Below are 26766 nucleotides of genomic sequence, written 5' to 3'. Positions count from 1 at the left end.
CTGTAATGCACATGTAGACACTGCCCTGGCTGGCTGGGGCACAATGGTGCTTCAGTACAGAGGCTGCCTGTCAGTTAGCCCCATACTGAAGCACCCTTGTGCCACCAGACCCCCTGCCAGCCAGGGCTGCTCTGACTTGGACCATTGTGCTACAGTTTGGGTACAGGTGTATACAGCACACCTGGGAGCTTCCAGGGAGCAATAAACTCTGGAGCAATAAGCTCTGGAATTTATTGCTGCACATTAATAGCATGTGTAGACACATCCACATTCTCCTTCTTTTGCTGCTGAGATTATATTTTTGTCACTAGCTCCAAAGGATGGAATTTCAGGAGTGTGATCCACAACACTAGCTACAATATACTACATCCATTTGTTCCTCAAGCAGCATGTTTTCCTGCAGTCTCCCTTTTGTTTCCTGCTCCATACTTTCTTCTTGTCAACCAAATTATCAGTTACAATAATCACAAACCCCATTAGGAACCAATTACAAATACACAACTTCAAGCTAGTTTACTTCTTTGCTAAACATTATCTCCAAGATGTTTAACTTTGCAGTCAATCCAGTCTCCACCTGGTGCCATTAATTATAGTTTCACATCTTTACAAACCATTAGGACTATAGCAACATGTGGTTCCATAATCTTCTCTAGCTCTTGAAACTGGGAAAAAATAGACAAAAATAAAGCAATTTCAAATCGAGTTACTTTCTCTAGCTTTAGACGCTTGCAAATCTTGCCTCATTCATGAACATAACACCATTCCTCTGCCCCAGTTCTGCTCTAGGGACCACATTCTAATCTCACAGTCTTAAAAATCCAGTGTGATTCACTAAGCTAAAATGTGTCCTGTCTTTTTTTTTTTTTTTTTGGCTAAGCAAGAGCTATCTCTTGGCAGAATGCATCTTCAGGAAAAGATGAAGTGACTCAAGATGGGGGAGTGGCTGGTGAGGTGCTAGTATGAAAAAGGATAAATCCTTCAGAGGCTGCAGTAACTCACTTTCTTTTCAACAGCAAAAGGGGATCAAGGAAGAATTTTGCCACAAAGGAGTTTGAGGCACTATGTGTTCTGAAGTACTAGTGTGGGGACGTACCTTTATAGTAACCCCTTGTCTTAGGTTGTATCTATTTCAAAGGTATCAGTCAAGTTACTCTGGATTGGTACTGGCATTATTTAAGATCAGAACGTATCCTCTAATACTTGCATACTCAAATATCCATGGTTTAGTCAACACTCATGCTTTGCTTATTTGTATATGTACACTCACTCTTTGCTTATTTGTCTATGTACCTTTCTCCAAACAGTGAGGGAAATGAAAGGGAACATTATCAACCTGCCAGACAAAAAAAACCTGTGAGGGTATATCATGCTCTAACCGGTGCTAAATCAACACCTGCAAAATTCAGTGCCAGTTCTGAATGTGTTTAATAAAAGCAGAATAATTATTTCCTTTTCAGATATGTAGAGAACTCCTATGGGATTTAAATGGTTGCATCCAAAGAACAGGTCTATCTGTGTATTGTGAAAAAGTTTTCACCCAGAGGGTTACATTTTGTTTCTGCACTCTGATAGTTAGATATAAAACAATTCAGAAAAATAAAATGAGGAAAGATCCTGAAGCTTGAAGTTTCCAATATAGCATTTTTAAAAAGCTACTTCTAAATGCTTGTATTTTGATTACATTTTTATATGAAAACCTTTAACAGAAATTCAGGAAAGTTGTTAAACTATTTGATTTGCTAGAAGCATCCCTTTCTGCCATGGAAAGTAGGGAGTGACTTTTAACTGATTTTTAAACTTTGAAAACACATAGTTCTGATGAAAAATGCCAAACTTCTTAAACTCCTGTGATGCTATTGGATGCTGCTTCCATTTATACCAAAGTAACTTGTTCGAAAATGGCTCGATGTAGATACTACACAAAATAACTTTGAAGGGGAGAATAAGTATGAAATTAAATAATGCTTCTTCACAATCAGTTCTTCTCAATTGCCCGTGGCCTGTAGGAATGTTCTGTGAAGCAAAATTCCTGGGGTTGTTGATTTAATTCAGACTGTATGGGCCTTACTTCTATCTATCAGACACTTAAAGTATACAAGTATTTTTTGTTGTTTTGTTTTAAAGATCAATGACTTTGATTTCATTATAATGTGCTGGATGTATTATGATTTCTGTCTGTCATTTGCATATGAAAAAACTCTTTTTTGCATCATCATGTACCTTCTCTGCAAATAATAATAATACTAACTTCTTTGACTGTGCAGAGCTGGCTATTTGCCTCAAAGTATTCCTCTGGAGATTATCAGATACCTTTCTGAAGAGAAGGATTTTCTTCCTTGGCATGCTGCCAGCCGAGCTCTTTATCCTCTAGATAAATTACTGGACCGCACAGAAAACTACAACATCTTCAACGTAAAAAACATATTCTCTTTTTTTCTGTTTTCATGAGATGAACTAGTCCCCAGTTAAATACTGTAACTGACCTAGGAATATTAACTCACTTTCTAATTATTTTTAATTTAAACATAGCAATTGTCAAGCTTTGGTTCATTTGCATTTGAACGGTGATATAACTGCTATTTGAGGCACATGTAATTAGTACAAGCAAAGGTAACTGTTCTTGCTATAAAATATTGTGACAAAAAAGCTATTTAACTTTTAAAAATTCACATATCCCAAATTCTGTATTTCCTGGAGCTGGGCTGTACTTATACTGAGGCCTCAGATAAGAATGAACTGAGAAGGCTAGCAGAACTTAGCAGGATGCATGCAATTGAGATAAAGATTTCCAGTCATTATTTCCATCCAAAAAGGCATGGTGAATTTAATGCACTTCTCTTAATTAAGAAGGATTAGATCACTATTGAGTCAAAAACCTATTTATAATTGGGTCTGAGGGGACAGCAGTAGCAGCACACAGTAGATAATCAAAAAAGACACAATGAACTCTTTAGCATTACCTGAAAAAATTTTACCAAAGCTTAAGCTTGATAAAAGGAATGCTGATGACACAGGCTTTAATTGCCTGTATTGACAATTATAACCTGGGCTGAGCTTTTGTAATAGCAGTGAATCTTGAATACTACACATAAAATGAATGGCCAGCAACATTGTACGTTAATTTGAAACACTGATGTGAAGGAATTTCATAATGTCTGGTATATGTAAATGAGAGTTATGAAAAGATACCTAGATACCGGCTGGTATGAAAAAAAAGTATTGTGGATTAATACATGCACACTGAAATATTTCTACATGAATCTGTGATTTCGGTCTAACTCCAAACCAGACAGCTGTAATGTAAAATTATATTGACTCATTTGCAGCTATAGTCTATTGACCAAATCTGCACTGAAAAAAAAGCATTATTATACAGTCACTGTTTTTTCACTTCTAAACATGATTATGTAAGTAGAATGCAATTTTAATAAATAAAAATGGTAAATTTCATTGCAGGATTGTGTTTTATCACTGACCCCCCCAAAACTTCTGAAAGCAGAGTCAACAGCTGAAGAAATTTTAAATTACTTTAGTCACAGAATAACTTATCTGCTGGAAAAAGCTATATTGTGCATTCCTTTTGTCATGTGATTATACACACACACACATACATACACAGCCTTATAAAAATAAAATAGTTCTCTAGTATTTCAATTCTTGTTTTTTCAAGCTGTGGACTTCACTGGGAGAAAACTGTGTATGAATATAATGAAAATAAGATTTGTCTGAGAATCTAAAGATACCTATTTTTTAAGATGTGAAAGTAAGATAAAATGTACCTTGTGCTGCCATTAATATTTCAAAGTAAGAATTCAATGGACATTGAAATACAGTATCGTTAAATAACCCAGTCTAGATATGCAACACACATTGCTCAGTATTATTAGATAAATTGGCTGCACTTACGTAATGGTTTTGCCATAGCTATGAATATAAAGATGGTCATGGCTATCAGTTACTTCACTGCATAGTGCTAAGTGTGTCTCTTATAAATGTTAATGGGCATTACTCAAATATGCATTCTGAAGTTGAGATTGGCTTAGCTAGAGAAGACATTAGCCTGTCTGAATTTCAAAAACTTTTCCCTCTTCTATACCAGTTGAAAATATTGTCTAAGCAAGCAATATCTAAGCTCCCATATTTTATAGTATTAAATTAGTTAGAACTGTGGTCCTGGACATGTTTCTGTAGGCTCATCACCCAATACAGTAAAGAAAGGCATTTGCAAAAGTTGACATTGTAATATGGCAGACCCAAATCAAAGCCTCTTGGAAGTGAAACATTTAGAAAAAATGTCAGTGATAGTTCAAGTGAGAAGAGTCATAATATAAAGGTGAAAATACATTTATCTTTTTTTTCTTTTTATTTCCAGGAATATATTTTAAAACAAGTTGCATCAATGTATCTCAAGCTTGGATGGCCAACAAATAATTTAAACAGATCCCTTATTCAAGCTCCCTATCAACATGAGTACTGTTATATTTCTTTCTTTGTTTCTGCAATAGACAGTTGTAGTAAAGCACTCATCTAGTATTTAGTGAGAACTTCAGCAGCATGTGATACCTTCCTACCGTTCTCCTCCTTTTATGTTTCCTCACCTGAGGGGGTAGCTGCTGCGAAGCAGTTTCCTATTCCTTTAGTTTAGACAACAAAGAAATGTTCTTGCTAAGCTTTAATTTAAGTTCTGGCTCCATTGGAGATTTTGGGATTTGAACTCCTGGGGCCAGTGAAGTCAGTAGGGATGTATGAGTGTCAATGAGGGCAAATTTTGGTGCATGGCTTTTATTTAAACGTTGCAGTTGTAACAACTGCTTAGCTGGCGTTCACAAATACTCAGTTACAGCATTCTTTCATATCTTAGTTTAATTAAATATGAACTGCCCCTTTTATCTTAGAAGAGAGGTTAAAATATTGCTTTTGGATAATTTCAGCATGTATATTTATAAACATGACCTGATGAGCATCTGTTTTTGTTATCTGGGCAGAGAATTGCGTCGAGAAGTCATCATGCTGGCCTGCAGCTTTGGTAACAAACACTGTCACCAGCAGGCTGCAACATTAATCTCGGATTGGATTTCCAGCAACAGAAACCGGTAAGTGAAACAAAAATATGCATCTCTGTTCTCCCCAACTCAAACCCCATATAGATTGAGTGTTTTTCATTAGTAGACACTTTTTGCACACGAGTGAGAAGTGAAGCTGAAAACTCCAGCTGTCATATAAAAATGGCTGCAAAGCTGCCGAACTAAAAGGGGCCGTTGCAAAAATCTGTGGATTTTTGGAAAAGAAAAGAGTAGAGCCAATGTGACCACACTTTCCTCACCTAATAAATCCCCATCAGCTAAGCAGGTCTGGAGAGAAAAAGAAAGACAGGCCATACAGAGGGATGGAAAGATGGAAAGTTTTTTGATAAATGAAGGCAGACTGTTTCAGACAAAAGGGCAACGTGGCAGAAGGTGCCACCTTTTAAGTGGGAATGGAGATGAAGAAATGTTTAGAGTAGGGGTAGCAAACATATGGCAGGCCAGATCCAGCCTGCAGAGCTGCTCTCTCCAGTCCACTAAACTACCAGTGTGATACCAGAAGTTGGAGACACACAGTGACAGTGGGAGTGCAGCATTCAGAGGCAGCAGATTATGCAATGGTGACAGTGGAGCATGTGGTAGTGGTGGTGATAACAATGGCAGCAGAGCATGCAGTGGCACTGGTGGTAGCAACAGCAACAGAGCATGCAGTGGCAGGCCCTGCTGCATCTGTATCTTCTGTGCTAGAGTTGGAGCTGGAGCTAGAGCTGCAGTTGCCCCTATGGCACAGTGGTGGTATGTGGTGCCAGGGCCACAGCAATACCCCTAGCATGGGGCATGCAGCTGGACTCACCACTGTGTGCTCTACTGCTGCTGTCACCACTACCACTGTCACCTGCTCCATTGCCACTTACGCTGCCACTGGATACTTTGCTGCCTCTGCTGCCTACCATATTCTCCAGTGCCACTTCCTTGTATGCTGGGCTGGATCTGGTTCGCAAAGAGACCCACAGTTTGGATCTGGCCAGGGGCACAAGGTGGGTTTGACACTTCTGGCTTAGGACCAAGGGAGTGATCTCAAGTGGAGGGAAATATATATATATGAGTCAGGAACAGACAGGAAGCTAATATATAGGAATTCAAGGAGAGGATACTGTGATGAAGCAAAGTAGAGCATTAAAGGGAACGTAATAGATTAGCAAGATATTTGTGAGGCAAACAGACTAGACAGAGTTATCATTAGGGGCCTACTTAAATTGTAACCATTAAATATCTACTTAAATTGTGGTTTTGCAATTTTTGTGGAAACTGCAAAAAAACAGCGATCTCTGTGAAAAATGCCATTGGCTGCGTTTTCCCAGGAAATAAAAAAAAAACGCTAATAAAGCCTAATAAAAAAAAAATGCTGGCTCTCCAGTGGGAGCCAACAGACCTTACTGCCATTACAGCACAACCTTGCACCCTACCCTGGAGGGAAAGGCACCAGCTGGCTGGGCAGCATGATCTCCCTTGTGCCTTTCCACCTGTCAGTGCCAAGGAATGGCTCCACACAAAGGGTAGCCAGCCATCAAGATGGCAGCTGCCCTATCATCCCTCCTGTACCCTGGGCCTCTCTGCAAATCAGCTCCAAGGGGCAGGGCCACCACAAAATGACAATGAAATTGGCTCTTCATGCTGCAGCCAAGCAGTGAAAATTGCTTTCTCTCACCACGAATTCAGTAGGTCCCTAATTATCATAATTGAGATGAAAATTGCCAGTGCATGTACACTGACTGTATATGTTTACTAATTGCAAAGTACTACTTAATATGGTAGCATAATTATTAAAGCATGTAGTTTTCCATAGATAGTAAGTGAAGTAAGGAGTGCAGGTGTGGACTATAATTGGAAGAGTTCCTTCTTGCAAAACAAGCTTTTTCTTCTTTTAGCCTAGTGAAAGTCAGAAAATTTGTTTTCTTGTATCTCATGGTCTCATATGTCATTTGAAGGTAAAATGTTTCAAGTAAAATTTTCACAAGTGACTTAAGTGCTTAGATGTAGATCCTTAGCCAATAGAACCTGTGTCACCTCTGTGCATGAAGGTCAGTTTCTCAAAGATTTGTAGGCGTTGAAACTGGTCAGTAGAAAGGGAGTGGGATTTTCAAAAGCATCCACGGAGGTTACGCAACTCACTCCTGTTGAAGTCAAGCTAAGGTGAACTGCTTTCCCAGTTTTGAAAATTCCTCAGTAAGTTATCTGTAAGTTTAAGTGTCTAAACACCTTTGAAAATATTACCCCAAATGACTCATGAAAATGAAGCTTCTAAGTTATTTATCCAGACAATAGGAAAATGTGCCCCCTACTTCAGAAAGAAAGTATTAAAGAATGTGTCTGATTAATTCAGTGTGATGAAACCAAATGCATCTTTTTAAATGAATCCTTACCACTATTAATATTAATGAATATCTACAGTTCTGGATATCTAACTTAAAGAGAGGAAAATGGAGAAAGCAATCATAGTAAAGGATCTGTCAAACTAATTTACTAAGATACTCATTTGCAACAGTAAGGATATTTAATCAGATTTAACATAAACTATTAACATGCACAGCAGTAGATAATGCAGGGTATAAAAGCTGTCACCTGGATATTCCGCATGCCCAATCTTCCACTCTCACTCCCACCAGGGCTGAAGGAGAAGGCAGCATTGGGGGGGACAGGGATTATTGCTTTACTGACAATAGCTAGAAAGGAAGGGAAATACATTTAAGAAGGCTTCTGCAAATTCATTTTACCCTTTCTATGAGGCTATTCTTGGGAGCCCAAGATTGTGGCTGCCAGAGCATGATGAGTATTATGATAAAGGCATCACAGCAGGACAGAGGAAGAGAAAAACTATCCAGTTAAAGCAATGAATGTCTCTAAAGAAAGGGTACAATTTTGAAAAATAGCTACCACAATAATGTAATTATAGAACAGGGATGGACAGTCAGCTGATAAATAAGGGTACAACTTGCAAAGAAGCCAGAGATACCTTTTTATTTATTTCTAAATATTATAGGATTAGTTCTTTTCTCTACCCAGAGTTGCCAATTGCTATTCTCAGAACAGTCATTTATTTTGGATGCAACTAATATATTGACAGTTCAATACCATATCTGCTCATTTGGGAAAAGCATCACAAAGGTCACTTATTTTACTAGAGAAGCTTTCAGCCATATTAGCAGGTTAGTAGTCATAATATCAGCTTAAATTTCACAGTACCAATGCTCACATAGATTCATCACCTTTATTTTTGTTCATATATAATGTTTTTAAATTTCTACTCCAGATGTCATTTCTAACATGTTACCCCAATAGATATAATATATGTATACTAGCTTACTGATTCAGTCATGATGTGATATCCTGTACTTCAGGTCTGTGAGTCAGAATGTCTATGGTAAATATATAGTCAGTCTATTATCTTTTGAGACACTAGGTGTTAGCATAAAATAAAATACTAATAATATTTTCAAAGTGTTAAATGAATTGAATCACAAACAATTAAAACTAATCTCACTGAAATTTACAAAATGTGGTTTTGTATATTATGTTGTGTTATGAAAATGGCTTTGAAAGATAATTGTTGCTGCTTTGCCTCCATGTCAAATTTGCTTGGAACAAACATTTTGGGTTTCTAAACTGTGCCTCAAAGGCAATATGTGTTCTCCCTGATTTTTTTTTCATAAGAATAATGATTGTTTTATAATAATATTTAATTAACATAATGCATATATCTAATAAATGTCATTTTTTAGATATGTTAGTTGTGCAGCACAAATATAAGTAAAATGGGCAAACAGATACAACTCAGAATACATATAGGCTAAGTTCAGACAGTCAGAAATCCTGAAGCTGAATTGATTCAATCTTTGCAGGATAGTCTAAGTTAGACTAAGATTGTGCCTCTAAGCAAATGAACAGAATCTTTGATTCTAGAAATGCAGCCCCATGCCTGCAGTGACCAAGGCCAGAAGCTAGGGGGTGCTAGAGCATGCCTCTCTGCTCAGCTGTAGAAGACTGCTTAGGCCAAGCCTAGCCTGCCCATCCAGTTAGGGGGGATATGTGGGAGAGGTGCAAAGTATCCTAGAAGGCTGGGGAACTGTAAGTTAACCTGAATCTGGAAGGGATCTAGGACAGAAATTCAATAAACTGATTTAACATAAATCAGTTAAGTCTGATACTACATTCATCCAGGTTTATCTTAAATGGTTTTAACCATTTTGAAGGTGGTTTATGTGCACTGAACTTCTGCTGTGTTACAAATTTGAACTAATTTCCAATCACTTATACTGGTTTATATATAATTTCTGTCCCTAGCAATTAAGTGCAGACATGTTAAGTAAAATACATGTACTTTTTAAATCGTTATCTTTTTATCAGATACTTGCTTTATATGATATAGCATTCTTATAATGTCATGCCTTTAAACTATCTATATCTATTTTTGAGGTTTGTTCCAGTGGACTGCCATGCTATCTCAGTACATTTTCCTCTTTATACATGTCCCTATTAAAAAAAAGGAGACTGCTGTCTCTCTGGCAGTATTCCTATCCTGTGTCCATAATTGCGACAACTCTCCATAGTGGTAGAGAGCAGCTTAAGGTGGGGATGAGGATGGTAGAGATGAATAACATCTCCTCTTTCTCTCCTTACTAGCAGTTAAAAAAGGTAATACAATTAGAGGCGATATGAAATGTTCTTACAAAAACCCTTTACAGTGGAAGCAGATTCCCTGTTTAGTCAGGTACCAAATGGGGAATCCCAGACAGCATATTTGCAATAGAGTGTGGAAAACATGAGAGAGCTTACTGGTAGCTCTGCGCTTCCCTAAGGAGGCAGACAATCTTTGCATAGATGGCCCCATTCTGCCAGCAGTTTTCCAATATCGTCAGTGTTTGTAGGCTGGATTTCCATTTGTCCCATGAAAGCTGAGGAAGACTTCATCCAACATGACTATTCAGAGGGGACTCTTGGGGTTGGGGAAGGAGGTTTGTTGTATTTATAGACTCCTACTGCATATGGGCACAATTGGGCCATAGTTGACTGAATGCTATAGTGAAAAGTAAGTGCTATGGCTTGTTGTTGTTCTCAAAACTGTTCTGAAGAATGTGGTGGCTAAAGTAATGAACAATACCAGCAGTGCTTCTTGGGAAGGACTGAAATCCTTGGAATATCAAACCATAGAATAATATTAAGATGCTGTGCTGATGTCAGTTATATGAGGATCAGTACAGATTTAGGCTATTATTAGGTTAAAGCTTTATACCTGTGTAAACTTATAGGCAGTGAAACAATCTGCTAAGGAGATTGTTAAATTTCCCTCATTAGTTAGTTTAGAATTAATGAAATAAATGGCTCTTTTGCCACTTATTTACTAAAATAGATGGCTCCTTAGAGGTTCTTACCAAAAGTTTGTGTTTTACTTGGGTAGGTTAATTGAGGTGGAGAGTGGGGAATAATCGGCAAGTACAGTAACTTCCAACCTCATATTAACTGCAAACTCCTTCAGGTATCCTAGTAATTATGTTTAGTGTGGTGGGTCCAAAATTAATTACCATACACTCACCACTTTAAGAGATTAAAATAATCATAATGATTGGTTATTTTCTGTACTTTGTAATGATATGTTCTTTACCATGTAAATAATTTATAGTACTCAAGAGGCAAAATACTGAATTGGTCAGTAATACTAATATTTTTAGTATAGAACTCGAGGATCTAAATAAAATACCCTTTTTGTTAAGATTAAATACAGCATTAAATAAAATAACAATATAGTCCAATGTTTTGAACATCTCTCTCGGACAGCATCAGTATTTAAATAATGCCATTGGACTTCTACACTTACAAGAAACAGACACTAACCTGTCACATCATCGCTATCATTAGAACGCAAATTCTGAACGTCTAGAAGACTGGGAGCTATACCCAGAAAGGGACTTGGGGTGTCAGTGCTTAACATTTAGGTGCTTGACTGCTAGAACCCGCAGTCCTGAGATAATCACCGGTGGTCCATAGGGAAAGTTGGGTGTCTCAAAATGAGACTGAGGCAACCAGCATGCTAAGAAAGGTGACACCTTAGCCTATTCAATAGGAAATATGTTTTAAATCCTGCTGCTCTTGGTGACTTAAATATCTAACGCAGTTGAAGGTATCACCAGTGCCCCTCCTGTCCCTTTAAACACCAACTTAATATTTATTACTTAGGCAATAGGAAACCTTGTTTTAATATCCTCCTTTGCCTGTGGGAATTCAAACCTCCATCTCCTCCCTCAGAGCAGCATGCCCTAACCATCTGACTACTGGTTGCCCTGAGGTGTGGGGACCACTAACCATTCCTCTCTTTGAAGCTTTTCTATCATGCAACAAACACTTGCCTCTCTTAGGGGAGTGCCTGTGTCACTAGATTACAGTTATGTAGCCTCTTGCTTTTGTATTCTCATGCTCTCTCTGGTCAAATGAATCTTGAACTTTTTTTTGTAAAGCGGCATCTTCTAAAATATATTAGCTGCAATAAGAAAGAGATTGCCACTTGTCTGGATGAAATATTGTGCTCTGTTACAGTACAAACTGCTTAATGACAATATAGTTCACAACCACTCTGTAAGGAAACACTGCAAAACATGACATATGGTCAACTTTGGCCACAAAAGTGTCAAATATATAGTACCCAAATTTAAGTAACTGAGTTAGGAAGACTTGCTGAAGCCATCTGCTGATTCTCTGAGGACTCTTTGCAGGTCTTAGATCCTAACAAGATCTAACAAAACAAATCTTACAGTTTTAGCTGGTGTTGAAAATCTGAGATAACTTATTTTGTGGCATATTTGCCTTGTACCATATTTACTCAGGTATAAGGTAATCCTGATTATAAAATAAGCCCCCTAATAATAACGGTGTATAGATGGAAAAATATAAATTTGTTGTAATTTTACAGGTATAGAATCTAATTATTGAAGATTTGCCTAGAATTTGTTCCCTTCCCACTGACGCAGTAGGGAAAATAAATGTGGGGTGTCAGGTAACCCCCTTGCTCTCTGCCGCCCCCCAACCTGTTCCTCTTCATCCCCTTCCTCCCTTCCTTAGTGTCAGACATTTCATTCCCAGCACACACAGAAATAAGAAGCAAATTGAGAACTACTGACCTAGAAATAAACATACCTGTAGTAACTTGCATATAGGGAAATTACTCCAGGTACCCATAAACTTAGTTCATCCAAAATTAATGCATTTCAGCTCTTCTGAAACTGCTGCAAGTTTTAGCGCACACTTTTAAGCAGCACTTCTGTACCTATTTTTATATAGTACAAACTCTTTGTTTTTTGGCTTGAGGCCAAATTAGTTCTGAATTCCAAATCGATTGAGCTGAGCTCCGTTGTTCAAGTCTGTGTGGCTCTACCATCAGGAAATTCTCCTCCCTCACAAACTAATCAGTCTGGGACTTTGGGTACTCTATAAAACTATGGCAAGCATCCTATGTGCAGGCCTCAAGCCCAAAGGTGTTGGAGTCTAGATGTCTCCTAGACACATTAGCTTTTATCCAAAAGGCTGAAGGAGAATGCCAGGGAGAATGTACAAACACAGTCCCCCATTACCACAACATTGGATAGTCAAATTTCTCACGTTTGGGAAACTCACAGGGGTCAGCCTGCCCAGAGTGCAAGGGATAGGCCTCACCCTGGGAAACCTTGATTATGGAAACTACATGACATTAGTCAAAAGCCAAATGGTTCATGATTTCATTGAGATCGACCCCAGCAGAGACAACAGTGTTTGAAGCCATGGTGACTCCACAGCTCAGCACTGCTCAGTATGTGTGTTGACTCCAGATACCTACCACCCCCCTCATGTGCTTATTAGCACCCCCACTCATGACTGGAACCAGGTGTTCTTGTCACAACTGGAATCCTTAAAAAAAATTGTATGCAGATGTAATACAGGGCAACCTGGTTCAGCTGCATCTCATAAGATAGGGTGCACTAATCATGTGTGCCAGGCTGAGAAAGGGGAGTGATAGAGGGATTCTGGGTAAATTGTTTGAGGCCCTGTTTGGTAATATTTACCACACATTTAAGGCTGGTTAAAAAACAGGAGTCACTGAAAAGAAAGAGAAAGAAAGGTGATCAGCTATGGGAATGAAGAGAAAGTTCAAATGTATTCAAGTAGTAGCTTACCATGACTTGAAAAAGTTAGCACTCAGGGAGACTAAGCACAATGGGCATTACCAGTCTCGTTCAGCTGGGTTATCCTTGTGGTAGGTTCCAATCAGCATTTCAGCCTTTTGGCTAAAATAAAGCATTTTTGGCACCAAGGGGAGGGTGTCAGGGCTGGCTCTTAGTGCAGTACTTCCAGGCCCTTTGCCAGTTTACTGTGGAGGGAACGCCTACCCCCTTTTTTTTATTTAAGGGCTAAAATAAAAAGTTCTGATTAGTATGCTTGTCCCGTACAGGCTATGTGTTTGATAGTCATGCCCAGTGTTGGCTGCATTTAAGCAGCGTATAGTTGGTTTCCATATGACCAAAGCTGGTGGAGATCCACTGTCTTTAACAGTGAGTCCATTTAGATGGGACAAATGAGGGAAGAAGATAGTTGGCTCCATTATTGTGCAAGTGCTGCTTTTGGCTGCAGTTTAATGATAGGCAGTGCATTTAGTGAGGTTTCCTTGTGTGTAAGTGTAAGACAAGGGACTTTTTCCCTCAGGTTGATTGGGGAATAAAACCTTCTTATATTCAAGTAAATATGGTAATTATATAGCTATAGAACTTCAACTTAGTTCACTCCAGGTCCTGCAAGAGGTGCTGACTGAATATGTCCCAATTATGGAAAACTTCATCCTGCCTCACAAAGATGAATATGAAATCCCTTGGTAGTATCACAGCTTTAGAAACCTTTGAAAGTTCTACATCCTAAGTGGAGTGAAGCCTTTTAAAAATATGAAAGTTTTTTTATAAAGCCTTTGAAATTTGACTTACAGATTTAGGATCTGAGGATGTTAGAAATCAAGATACAGGAAAAATGTTACACAGTAGAACTACTACTGTTTGTTGAAAATTAAGATGTTTGCTGCTACCTTCATTTAACTGGGATGATCCCTGTGAAGTTCTTTCATGTGTGAAGAAATACATTACTCACACTCCTTAGTTATGACAGCACTGTTGTTCAGCCTAAAAAATTAACAAAATTACCATACAAAGTCTGTCTGAGCTTTAGAATCAGCCTTATTAACCTCTTTAACCTTCACAGTGCATCAGATTTGAAGGCAAACCATATTTTAAAGAAGATTAGCATTTACAGTTCTGCTCTGCATAGAAACAGTAAATGCATGCTTGTAACCTCTGAAGCACTGGAAGAAATGCAGACAGCAATAGTTTGTAAAGTCCTGAAGTGTGATGTCATAGCAAATGATGACCTGTCAGCATCTGCTTTGAGACCTCAAAGTATGCTTTAGTGAAGCCCATTAGGAAAAGCATTAGCTGTGAAGAACCATTCATTTAGAAATATAACCATTCCTATTCATTTGTTATCATCGTTCAAATATACACAAATCATTCTAGGTCTAACCACCCAATTTTTTTATAGAAACTGCTAGTAAATGTATTTGATTGATCTGACCCTTGGTATCACTTGGGCTAGCATGCGTTGGATTTTCAATCACCAGGCTAGACTGAAGCAGAATAGAAATCAGAGGTATTAGAGTACTTGTAATCTGAGAAATATCATGGCTAGTAGATTAATCACCGTCACATATATCATAATATCTTTATCTTAGATAAATTATAGGCTATTTCACATCCTTTATTGCTTAATGCATAAGTACCTTTGTAGATTTATGCATCTTTTACTATTTATGCTATTTTCCTTCTGTACTGAATATTTTGATCATTCTCAACTATTTAGGATATTGGACTGCAGCTGTGTCCAATGATGACAGCTGGTGTTGTCCAATAGTTTTCCTCATCAGTTTCCTCAGGACTCAAATTTGGATAAGTTTTGGGATGCCTTCTGATGGTTACAGATCTGGCATTGCTCAGCCTTGCATCTGCTAAACAGACCCGCTCTGCAATAAGATTTACCTCTAAAGTTGGCAAGTTTGATCTGGTAACCTCTAGTCAACTGAGCTTGGCTTGCTTTAGCATTTTATTGGCAGAGCTAATACATAATGTTAAGCCTTTTCTAACGCTTGTTTTTCTTTCTTTGAATCTGAGTATACTTTCTAAGGGACTCAAAATGCAATCAAAAATAAGTGACCTAGGGAAAGGGACATGAGATTCACTGTTTACTGAAATAATTTAGGATGGAACAGTAGATTATATTTACAATGTTATGCAAGCAACCCTGTCAAAATAGACTACTGTTATCTTTGACGTTAACAAATTGAGGAAGTATTTGAGGGACGCTTTTGTCTTCACACTCTACTCTGTGAAGCAAGCAGGGACTACCAGGGGATCCAGTGTGCACATCTGTTTGTTCTAATTCTGAACTACCTGTGGAGCTCTAACTCGATGTGAGGAAAGGAGGGTATGCCATTCCATTACCTTCCCTCCCATGAAGTCTGAAATTATAAGGCACCTGTTGTGATACGTTTTGGGCCCCTTTACTCCACAGATGAAAGGAAAATGTTAGGAACCTGGAAACGTAAGCTAACACTTGAGAATATAGCATCTTCCAGCATGATTATATTGTTAGAAGTATTTTAAATGTAACAGTTCAGCTACAGGCTTTTTGCAATGTTTCCCATGTTTGTCATTTCAGGTATAGGAAAACATTTTTTTTAACTGAGCTTAGTACTAGGGACATTAATTGTTACTGTATGAGTCATAAGAATGGTGCAAGCAATGAAATAAAATATCAGGTGGGTAATTTACACATAGAAAACTAACCAACAGTCCTAATTTGAGAGTGCTAAATCCTCATGTTCAGTAAGAACAATTTGTATTTACTCTTCAAGGGGCAATTGATCTACTCTAACCCTGCTGCTTAATTTGCTTCACCCATTTACTGGATAGACCTTTAACTACTAGATGGAAATGCTACCTCAAAGACACGTTGCACAGCAACAACAGTTGCAATATGTTCATAAAAGGGGTTATTCTAGGACTTAGGTTAGCAGTAGATAACACAAATTGCTAGTCATTAATTGATATCCTCTTCCAATAAAGCCTAGTCAGTGGCAGGCAATAAAACACTTGTTCAAGAATAAAAAGGTTTTCGGGGTTTTTTTTCTTTTTCTCTGTCTGATATTTTGTAATGCATTTTTGTCACTTCCTTTCACATATATGCTAAGACCTCAAACACACTTAAATTTTGACCACATGCATAAGTGTTTGTGGGAGCATGGCCAGCAAGTTAATTATTTATCCATAGGCATTTAGAAGAGTCATTAAAGCTGTTTGAAGTTTTTTCTGTCCACCAACTATTTTTCAGAAATCATTACATATAGGGAAGCAGTGTGAACACAGGAAAGCATTGTTTTTATTTTTTTTCATATTTATATGAAATGTTAAGAAACCTAGGTCATTTCTTCTGTGTTTTCTGTAAGTGTTAATGACTTTGAAAATTTATTCTTAGCATTAATATCTATGTAGAACTAGACATCTTCATATGTGTATTTTCCAGTGTAATTAGCATATAAACAAGTGATGTTATAAAAACAAGCAATGTTAAAAAAAATGATTTGATTGATTCATAGGTTGTTACAGCATTTCTGTAGGATCCTAAAGTCAAGTCATCAAAAGTGCTTAAGGAAGAAGAAAGAATGGCTTACTGCATAAGTTAATCCAGGAGTTAGTATTGTGAAAGTTATTCTAGGGAGTATGTCTAATAAGAGAAAAGATGGTATCTTGTTCCAAGTAAACAGAAGATTTGTTGTTTATTGGGCACTTCCGTCAAAGTGGCAGCTTTGCTTTCTAAATTTTATAGACAATCACAGAAAAATCTTGTGCCCTATCTAGTGATTGTAAACAAACAGCATCCCAAAAACCAAATTATTTTGAAATCTTAAGAAATTGGACAGTTTTCCTGTGACATTTTTCATTAATAAAATACCAGTCGTAATTAAGAAAACAGTTTGATTGCAGGGGCCACTTTTGGTAGCACATACATGTCCATAAAGGACAACAACAACTCTCCCCTCCCCCCCATATACAGGAAATACAAGCTGCACAAGCAATTATATAGTTTGTCATTCACCCATCAAGTGAAATGTGTATAACTAGAAACCTTTCTAGAGAGAAGGTGAGTTAATCTAAGTCCTAGTCCAGTGACTTATCTGGATTCAGTGGATGACTACTGTTTTGTGCAATCTTAGGATCATGTTCTCAGTGGTATTTAAGTGCTTTGGAAACAATGGATGTCAGGCACCTACATAACTTTTGTGAGTTTGAACCTTATGGTGCTGTTACAGGTTACCTTTACACTCTTGTAAATCTGTAGAATGTTAGGCGATGTTAAAGTTAGAACAGTTTCAGAGCAGTTCCTGGTTAAGGCTTAGTGCCATCTCTGACTTGCATGGCTGTAACTTGCCACTAGAGATCTTGGTGAGCAGGAACATGGCCAGGGCCAGGACACAGTCCCTCATCTGGGAGCAAAGCCCCAGGTGTTAAGCAGGGTGCAGCCGCTGGGCTTTGTCTAGCCGCTTTCGGGTGACTTTGGTCTCCTGGCAGACTTCACGCCCCTTCCGGGCCAGTATGTCGTCAAGGTAGTTCTCTCCTCCCATATCGCCAACCCTGTTCTCGCTTGCCACGTCTAGGTTTTCCTCAGTAGGCGGGGTCAGATAGCAGGTCCCTCGGTGGCCCAGGCTAGGCCCAGCGGTTGCTCACGGGGCTCCACCACCCCTACGCTCCGGCCTCACACCACCTTCAGTGGACCGCCTAGCCTTTATCTGCAGTCTTCCCTGCTGATCACGTTCACCACTCTGCATCCCAGAGCCAATGGCGGAAGGCTCTCTTTGCTCCATGGGCTAGCTCCTGCAGTGCTTCAGTCCTTGATCCTGTCCCACGGGGAACCTTCCTCGCTATAGCCCCTACCCAGGCTTCCCTGCAACCATGCCACTAGGACATATCCCTATAGACTCTGCCCCTGGCTTAGGGTAGTCCAAAACAAAACAAATACACCTCCACCAACCCGCAACCTATTCCCTGTCATTGGACCCTTAAGGGGAGGGATGACTCTCCGCTCGGTTCATTGCTTCCCTGGACTAGCTCCAATCCATCGTTTAGCCCCCCCGGGCCCCAGTGGCGATCCATGCCCCAATTGTTACCCCCTTCAGGGCTGTCCCCAGGATCTTTGCCTCCTAGCATGTCCTCTGAACCCTGCTGTCCCGGCACTCCCACCTGGGTCCTGCTGCGCCCTAGGATGCCACTCCCACTCTCCCTCCACTCGGCCAGCCAGTCGCTCCTCCATTGTTCATCAGGGGTCTTCGACGGGGTGCTCCTCTCTCCCCAGCCAACGTCACCTCCAGCTTGTTGGTCTCCTCGGGGTCTGTTTGTGGAGTCCACTCTGCCGCTGGCGTCAGCTGCAGCTCTGTCTCCTGGCTATCCACCCCCTCCACAGCTGCAGCTGCCATTTTTATTTTTGCCAGCCGGTGTTTGGCACTGATGTCACCAGCCGGCCGCCACTGTACAAAGAGGTGGCTAACGAGCCATGAGGGTTCCTCTCTCCACTCCACATGCACCTCGTCCTGAGCTGCTGGTGAGTGCCCTGCTTTACTTTGCCTCCCAGGACACAGGGCAAGAGCATGGAGCCCAGGAAAGCATGCCTCCCTGGGCTCCACTCCCAATGCAGAGTAGTTGGGTGTTAACTATGGAGACATCATGGACCCCAGGGAAGCATGCCTTCCAAGGCTCCATACTGTTATCATGCTTGGAGGTAGGCAGCCCCTTTTTCCCCTCCTCCCCCAGGAAAGTGGGAGGCTGGGGTGGATAGTCAGCCATCAAATTCTCCTGGTTAGGGGAGAGCCACCCAGTTGTTGGGTAAATACTTATCTCCCTGTGGTGATAGTTATGTGCTTAGCCCCTGGCCCTGGATCAGGTCTACTGGGGTCCTTGGGTTGGCAGTGCAATGCCATGTGAACTGGGGTCACACTACTGTGGGCATGTGGAGGTGTTGCCTTGGGATCAATACCACACCCTGGACAGTAGGTTTGGGAGGGTTAAAAGTTTCTCAGGGATAGAGGGGCTGGAAGCTGTGTATCCCAGGATGTGTAGCTCCAGCTGGATGACTGCAGATTGCTTGCTTTATGTCCCTGGAGCAGACTAGCAGTATCCTAGCTTAAGCTATGTAGAACAGCTCAAAGATGGCCTTTGACCACAGTGGCAAAACTTTAAAGAGTATGAGCGAGTACTTAGCACAGTTTTTAACACTCTTTAATGTGTGGATGCTCCCATTTGAAGTGCCTTTAGAATGGTTTAAAGGTAACCTGGAACATCCTCCTTAGACACAGTGTCTCAGTTCCTTGTACATCAAATGGAAATAATTACATTTCCCTTCCATTGCCTTTTGCACAAAATGCTAGTTCTACTGAAATGAAAGGTTTCCATTGACTTTAGTAGATTCAGGATTTTACTTTTTATCTGTTCAAATTGTGAGCTCAATCAAAAGGACTTTTTCCTACTATGTATGTATAGTATATAATAACAGATACAAATTGATTGTTATTGATTTCAGCTAGTTATTGCAATACACGTAAGTAATGATGAGAGGCAAAGCTTTTGAATATTTTCTTGGGAAAGAACCACGGTAGTCTACTGTTATCTATGTGGCAGCCCCTTTATTATTTATTGGTTTACAAGGAGTTTCTGTGTGCCAGTGTTTTAATATAATTTCTTATTTGAGCTGTATAACCAGTTATATAATGATATAAATATAGTCATCAAGAAACATAAACGTCAGTTAAACATTTAGCTGTTACAAAAATAAAGAATGGAGCCTCTGATTAATTTCCATTGCCAAATATTACCATAAATAGTTTTGAAATTTGTCACTTAATCTAAGGAGCTAAATTGTATGCAATTACTTTTTAAGAAATTAGAACATAGTTTGCCTTGAAGATAAATAATTATGGCCTGATTTTATAAACGTATTTCCAATTGTTAGAACTTAGTTTAAATAGGAACAAGTATGTACCAATTAATTATAACTTAGAAGATTATTCTTAACTCATTGTTAAGTTTTATCTAGTCTAGAGGGAAAGATTTTTAATGTAAAGGCATGTCTCTATTTCAATTAATTTTTCTATAACCGCTTAATTTTTTTTAACGAAATGTTTAATTTTTTAAGCCTGAGCTTTCCTAACTACGCATTTTATCCTTACCATTATCTCTCAAATGCAAGAAAAAACAGTTAAATACATCACATCAATATTCAAATAAAGCCATTTAGAATGATCTTTTCAAAGTTTTTATTTTTTTGGAGTATGCGTCAGCATCATGTTACCACTTTAAAGATGAGAGCAACCTAAAAAAAACCCAAAATGTGTAATATAATACGGAATATGTTCTGTAGTGCTAGTGCCCAAATAACATTGAAACAATGGTTAATTTTATCCACTTAATTCAATAATACAGTAAGTTAACATTCTGCCTGCTTCACTGATACTGTGAAACTGCAATTTTTTAAACTTCATTTTCCACAGAAATGTAAAACCAAAAACTCTAGACCTTAGAGATTTCACATGTTTAGATAACTATGAACTACAGACCAATAATAACTGGAGGGAAGAGGGAGCATGAATCCCCACAAATGGAAGAAATTCAATTAAAAGGCTTACTGTTGAGGCAATAGTTAAAGAGAACCGGCTTTGGGGATATCCACATTTTCATAAACAATTTTAATTTCATAGAAAGGAACCCTTTGTCTATAATCCTGATTACAGGCCTCTCAAAGGAGTAATTTGTAGCTTTTCACAGCAATGAGTTTTGTAGGGTTTTGAAGCTCAAACATTAAAAGTAGTATTTCCTTTAGTGTTTCATTGTCTTCTCTTTTCTTTTTTCTGTTTTTAATTTTATTTTCATTGTGTCCTAATGACTTAGTTTATATTTTGAGATCTAAAATCTTCCCTAGAGCAACTGACTGCATAGTTTTGAATAGATAGGCTGCAGTGCTGTAAACATGCCTATTTGGATTTCATGCCCAAAGAGCTTCCTCAATAAAAAAACATAGTGGCAGTCAGACTACTGACATGTGACCAGTTCCATCAGTAGCCAAGTCCTCCTTCCTCCATTCAGGTTGCAGATAATCCTGCCGTTACCAGCTGTGCTGGTACTCAATAACTACTGTTGTCATTTAAAACAAAAAAAGACGGTTTAGCTTTGAAGGCGCGTTGAATTTGATAAGCTGTAACTTTTCAAAAATGTAAGCCTCATAAGCAAGGAACACTGTTTGCTCCATCAGGCTGAGGCCAAAATGTACCTCTGTGTTCACTTTTGCTAAGCTTCTAATACTGTCCTCCTTCTCCCTTACCCCTAGGGACTTATTCAATTTGTGATTTCATGGATTTCGCAGAAATTGTGAAATCGGGCATTGTCCTTGAATTTGGGCAATGCCTGCAAAATTGAGGGGGAAGGGGAAGCTTACTAAAAATAAAATTCTGGCTCCACAGAGGGAGCCACCTGTCCTCATGACCACTCTGGCCCAGCTGCACACCCACTGTGCAGGGAAGTGGCGGGGAGGGGGTTTGCTAGCATGAAGGACTGCTGCCAAGATGGCAGCTCCCCTTTATGCTATAGGCTTCAATTTTAGGAAGCATTTTGCCTCACACCACTAATTGGCTGAGAAGGCTGTCTTCCATGTGGCCCCATCCCTCTCCACCAATCAGCAGTGAGGAGTGGGGCTGCATGATAGACAGCCCTCTTGGCCATTCAGTGGTGAGGAGTGGAGCCACTGGGTCCCCTCAGCGAATTAGTAGGAGGGAGGGGGACTGCCGCAATAAGCGCAATAAGCCCACAAAGGTGGCCAGCTCTGCAATCTGCGCATGGAATCGGCTGCCCACCTCCTCAATTTGGATGGGTCCCTGTTTACACCCTGTCATAGTCCATAGTTCTGGCATCAGTTTGCCAAGTCTGCTTGGCCAGAATGTATGGGAGGTTGTTCTTGGCAGTTGCTCCCTAACTCTGGAGCTGCTTTCCTCTGGAGGCTCACCAGAGCCTGAGCCTGGACATATCTCAGAAGCACTCAAGGACATTCCTATTTGAACAGGCATTTAGCAAGCAAAGCTAGGCCAAGATATTACTTTTAGGTCTCTGTTTAAATCTCTTACTGTAAGCTGCCTTGAGCCTTAGTTGGGAAGGGTGCCATATAAATTGTATAAATAAATAAATATCCAAACATGGCACAGTATTCCTCCACTGTGCAGTTTATGGAGCTTGCAGTAATGGGATAAATCAACCAGTAAAGAATTACCTCTTTACCAGTCACCTTTTAGTACTTTGGAGTGCCTCTTGACTGAGTTGTGTATCTTGTAGTAAACAAAAGAAAATAGTTCTGTTGGCAAAGCCCAGCAAAAGCTACTTGCACTTTTTAAAAATGATGTAATATCTATGGCACAAGACATAAAATGTTTCTGCCATTACAGTGGTTCTTCCTTGCATCTGACTGCCTTATGTTACACTTGCTGGGACCATCAGTCATCTGGACCAAAGGTTGTGATAAAATAAAATCCATATTTTTTTTTCATTTAACATACACTTTCATGATTGCTATCCACGCGTTAACTTTGTAATAAGAGAAAAATATCACTGCAACATTAAAGATGTGCATGTAAAGACAAATCAGGAACAGCAAAAGTGAAGGCTCCCATGATAATATTTAACTGCCCACATTCATATTGCTCCTTTTCAAAATACCTCTCTGTAAATTCACATCATCTTAGACTAAAAAACTTTAATTGAATGGGCTAGGGAATGTGATAAGGTCACAGTTTGGCTGCCTTGTCTATAGTAAGAATTTTCCATATTTCCCACTCTTGGCCTAGTGTCAATACAGCTTCCTCTGTACTTTCAGCTGTGGGAGGACTTGCACAGACTGGGTCCGACTGATCTCAACTGTGCCTATATGAGTAGCAAAGAACATACTTAAAAATTTCAGTGCAAATAAAGCTTAATAGGGCAACAGAATATCTAAAATGCAGTGGATGCATTTTAAAAGGCAACAACTGAAAAAAAGACTTAGGGCCAAATCTAACTTCTCTTAGGGCCAAATTTAATTTCTCTGGACATATATACTGACCAATGTATAGCTTATTGCACATGATCTGCATACACTCTATGGCCAGTTCATAAGGCTCTGTGATATATGGGGGATTGCAGGGAGAACAGTACATGCAATAGGCTTTGACTTAAGGAAGCATTTCGATTCTCTCATTAACAAGATAAGGAAACAGACACCAGAGGAAAGTCCTGTAACATAGATACATACTTTGTTATAGCATCATGTTAAATGAGTAGACACCAATGGCTCAATGTCTAGTCAGAGGGAGGTATGTGAGGCTCCCCATGGGTTCTCTCCTGGGTCCAGTATTGTTTAATACCTTCATTAATTATTTAGACCAATGCTCCCCAACCTTTTCCTCAGCATGACCACATTTCCTCAGATGGACCTTCACTCCCATATTGTAGCAGCTTACCCCCCACAGGCACCCCTCACTTCCTCCCATAGTCCCCCACCCCTTCAGCCCTGCTGGTGCCCCTCACTGATGACCCACAGCCCCCTGCACCCCTAGCGCTGCTGAAGGAGGTCCCCAGCTGCCAGAGTTGCAGGACCCAGTGCAGGAGGGTGAGAAAGCTCGGAGCTGTTGCTGGGAGTCTCATGCCGCCGTAGTGAGGCACCCCTTGCCTGCCTAGCAGCAGCAGTGGAGGCGGTGTGGAGTTGTGCCCCCTGCTACTGCAGGGCAGACAGGAGGCGCATTGCCATGGCCTCCCCAGGAGCAGGGCAGCAGGGCAGAGAGTGTTGAGCCTACAGTAGGCAGCCCATATCCATCTCTGTCCCCACGCAAATACAGGGGGGGTGGGGCACATGGCTTCCCTAGGCCTCCTTCCCCCAAGTGCATGCAGGGCTGTCCCTGGGGGTGCAAATTGGGGCAACTGCTCCAGGCCCCACACTTTAGGGAGCCCTGTGGAGCCAGGTAAAGTGTTGCTGTCATTCTGCGCTGCTGCCAGCTTCATGTCCGCCTGCTTAGCACCCCCCACCAGTGCCAAATCCGCCACCGAATCTGGCATGCCCAGCTGCTCACCATTCCACCCGCTGCTAAATCTACCACCAGCTTCCTTGTGTCCGGGGCGGGGCCCCACACCAGCTGATTTGCCCCAGGCCCTGCTCGGGTCATCTCTGAATGTATGGCTGCATTCTGCTCCCCAAGCCAGGACCCACATTCCCATCCCAGGCCCCATGTACCAGCCTGGTTGGGAAGTCTCCCCAGCCCTGTTCCACTCCCTCCTTCCCTCCCTTACTGTGGGGGCCTCAGCCTTCTCTCCCCATAGACTTATATGGTAGGAGTTGTGGGAGCTGCTCTCCATGCTGCCTGGCTGCCATGTGCATGTGTGCACATGCACACGCAGATGGAACCCCCTGGCTGATCATCCTCCTCCCACTCCCCACAGCCCCTTGTAGGCAGGAACTGTGCAAGCCTCCAAGGGGAACCTGCCATTTCCCCTTTTTTTTTCTCCTTTACTGGAGAAAATCTGTTTGTCTTTGTGACCCCATTTTTTATTTTTGCAACCCCAAGGTTGCAAACTGCTGATTTAGACAATGGGATTGAGTGAACACTTAGCAAATTTGCAGATGACATCAAGTTGAGTGTAGTTGCAGACACTCTGGAGGGTAGGGCTAGAATCCAGAATTACCTAGATAGACTGAAGGAATTGGTCCACAGTCTACTAGATGAAACTGAAGAAGGACAAGTGCAAAGTCATGCACTTGTGACAGAATAATTGCATTCACAAGTGCAGACTGGGGAATATCTGCCTAAGCTGCTGTATTACAGAGAAGGACCTGGGGGTTATGGTAGACCCTAAGCTGAATATGAGCCAACAGAATGTTCTTGTTGCAAAGAGTCCACTGTATTCTGGATTGTATTAAGCAAAGTGTCACTTGCAAATCAAGAGAAGTAATTTTTGCAGTCTATTCAGCACTGGTAAGGTCTCAGCTGGAGTACTGTGTCTAGTTTTGGGGCCCCACAGCTTAGGAAGGATGTGGACAGATTGGAAAGAGTCCAACAGAGGCCAACAGAAATGATTAGAGGCCTACCAAGCATAACTTAACAAGGAAAGGCTGAAAGAGCTAGGGTTATTTAGTGTGCTGCAGATATAACCTTACTAAAGTGTACTGGCCTGGCATAACGAAGGATGGATATGTTATCGCACAGTAATGTATTGGTAGTGGGGATATGACAACCTGGTTCCATGATCATACAGGGGAACTGTATCATAACTGTAACCTGGTTAGGTTATAGCCTGTCATGGAAACAGCAAGCCTATAGGGCAGTTGAGACAATCATGATGTTTTAACCATCAGAGCTTTATCAGGTTATATGTTCAGCTATCACGTGAGCACAAATTAGTTAGTTTCAGGTACTTATTGGTTTTAACAATTAGTTGATTTGTTTTTTTCAAAGATAGCCTCGCATAGCTGACCCTTATTCAGAGTCTGAGCTGCACAAACGGTTTCATTAGCCAGGGAATGGAAGCAAAGATCCAAGCTTCTCCTCAGAGGTATTTTATTATACTCAAAAACAAAATTCAGTCAACTGAAGAACACTGAGCAATAATTCTGCACAGGTTGTAACCAACTCAGCCAGTAGAGAGGGAGAAAGCACACTCTTTCCTTTAGTTTCCTATTGACCATGGTCTTATTCCTTTTAATCTGTGCCCTAAACAGCATGAAAGTAGATGACACTGGTTAACCTTTTGGAGGGTGAAGCACTTTTACATTTCCACAGAGGCCAATTTATGGTTTGGAGGCTTTTCCCCTGACATCTTTTGAGGTACCAATGAACAAAAGAAGCCTTAAAATGCTGGAAAGACATTTTTATTTTCTCCCTCTAATGATTTAAATAAGACCAAAGAGATTCGCCGTAGAGTACGCATGTATGTACACTCACTGCTGAATTAGGATCACAGATAGAAAATTTTTGCCCACAGATATTCTGGGGATATGGGTATGTAAGAAAACATATGCTGTTATAATAAAAATCTCAACAGAATTTTAACTATAACTTTTTATGTAATGTAAGCCATGATATTAAACTGTACAAATAAAATTTCATTCACAATCTTTGTTGCACAGTACTGCATCTCAGACATTCATTTGTCAATAGTCCTATGTGCAGTCTGCTCTCAGGTTTCTAAATGGCTACTGCCTTGTATTGCACCAGAAACTAGGTCTGTGTGAATAGGGAAGTATTCAATTTGGATTCGGATTAACCGATTCAGAGGACAGTGATTTGATTTGGAGATTTGGATCACTGCCCTGAATCGATTTGGCCAAATCAGCTTTGGAAGATTTGGCACTAATTCAGAGAGATTTGGAGATTCGGCTCAGCTGGGGAGAGGCAGGCACAGCCGGGTGGATCCAGGTTTTCCTGCAGCTCCTCTGGCTGTGCCTGCCTCTCTCTGGGCAGGAGGAGCCATAGGAGAAGCTCCAATGACTGCCCCGTCCAGCCCCATGCCCTTCTTGGCCCCAGCCTAGTCTTGGAACTTAAAAAAAAGGAAAACAAAAAAAGCCCCAC

At 40.3% G+C, this 26766-nt stretch overlaps 1 protein-coding gene across 1 annotated transcript in view; it reads left to right on the top strand.

Moving 5' to 3' along the window:
* TRHDE (thyrotropin releasing hormone degrading enzyme) overlaps positions 1-26766 on the top strand; it is a gene marked incomplete at its 5' end in the record, with an annotated part of 317351 nt that overhangs the window by 274874 nt on the left and 15711 nt on the right. Inside the window, 3 exons of the mRNA XM_019543934.1 lie at positions 2265-2412; positions 4373-4470; positions 4986-5093. Coding sequence (XP_019399479.1) covers positions 2265-2412; positions 4373-4470; positions 4986-5093 — 354 coding nt within the window. The remainder of the gene's footprint in view (positions 1-2264; positions 2413-4372; positions 4471-4985; positions 5094-26766) is intronic.

The sequence above is a fragment of the Crocodylus porosus genome, unplaced genomic scaffold, assembly GCF_001723895.1.
Source record: "Crocodylus porosus isolate Cpor-Errol unplaced genomic scaffold, CroPor_comp1, whole genome shotgun sequence".
Lineage (NCBI taxonomy): Eukaryota > Metazoa > Chordata > Crocodylia > Crocodylidae > Crocodylus > Crocodylus porosus.
This window is presented reverse-complemented; position numbering and strand designations above follow the sequence as displayed.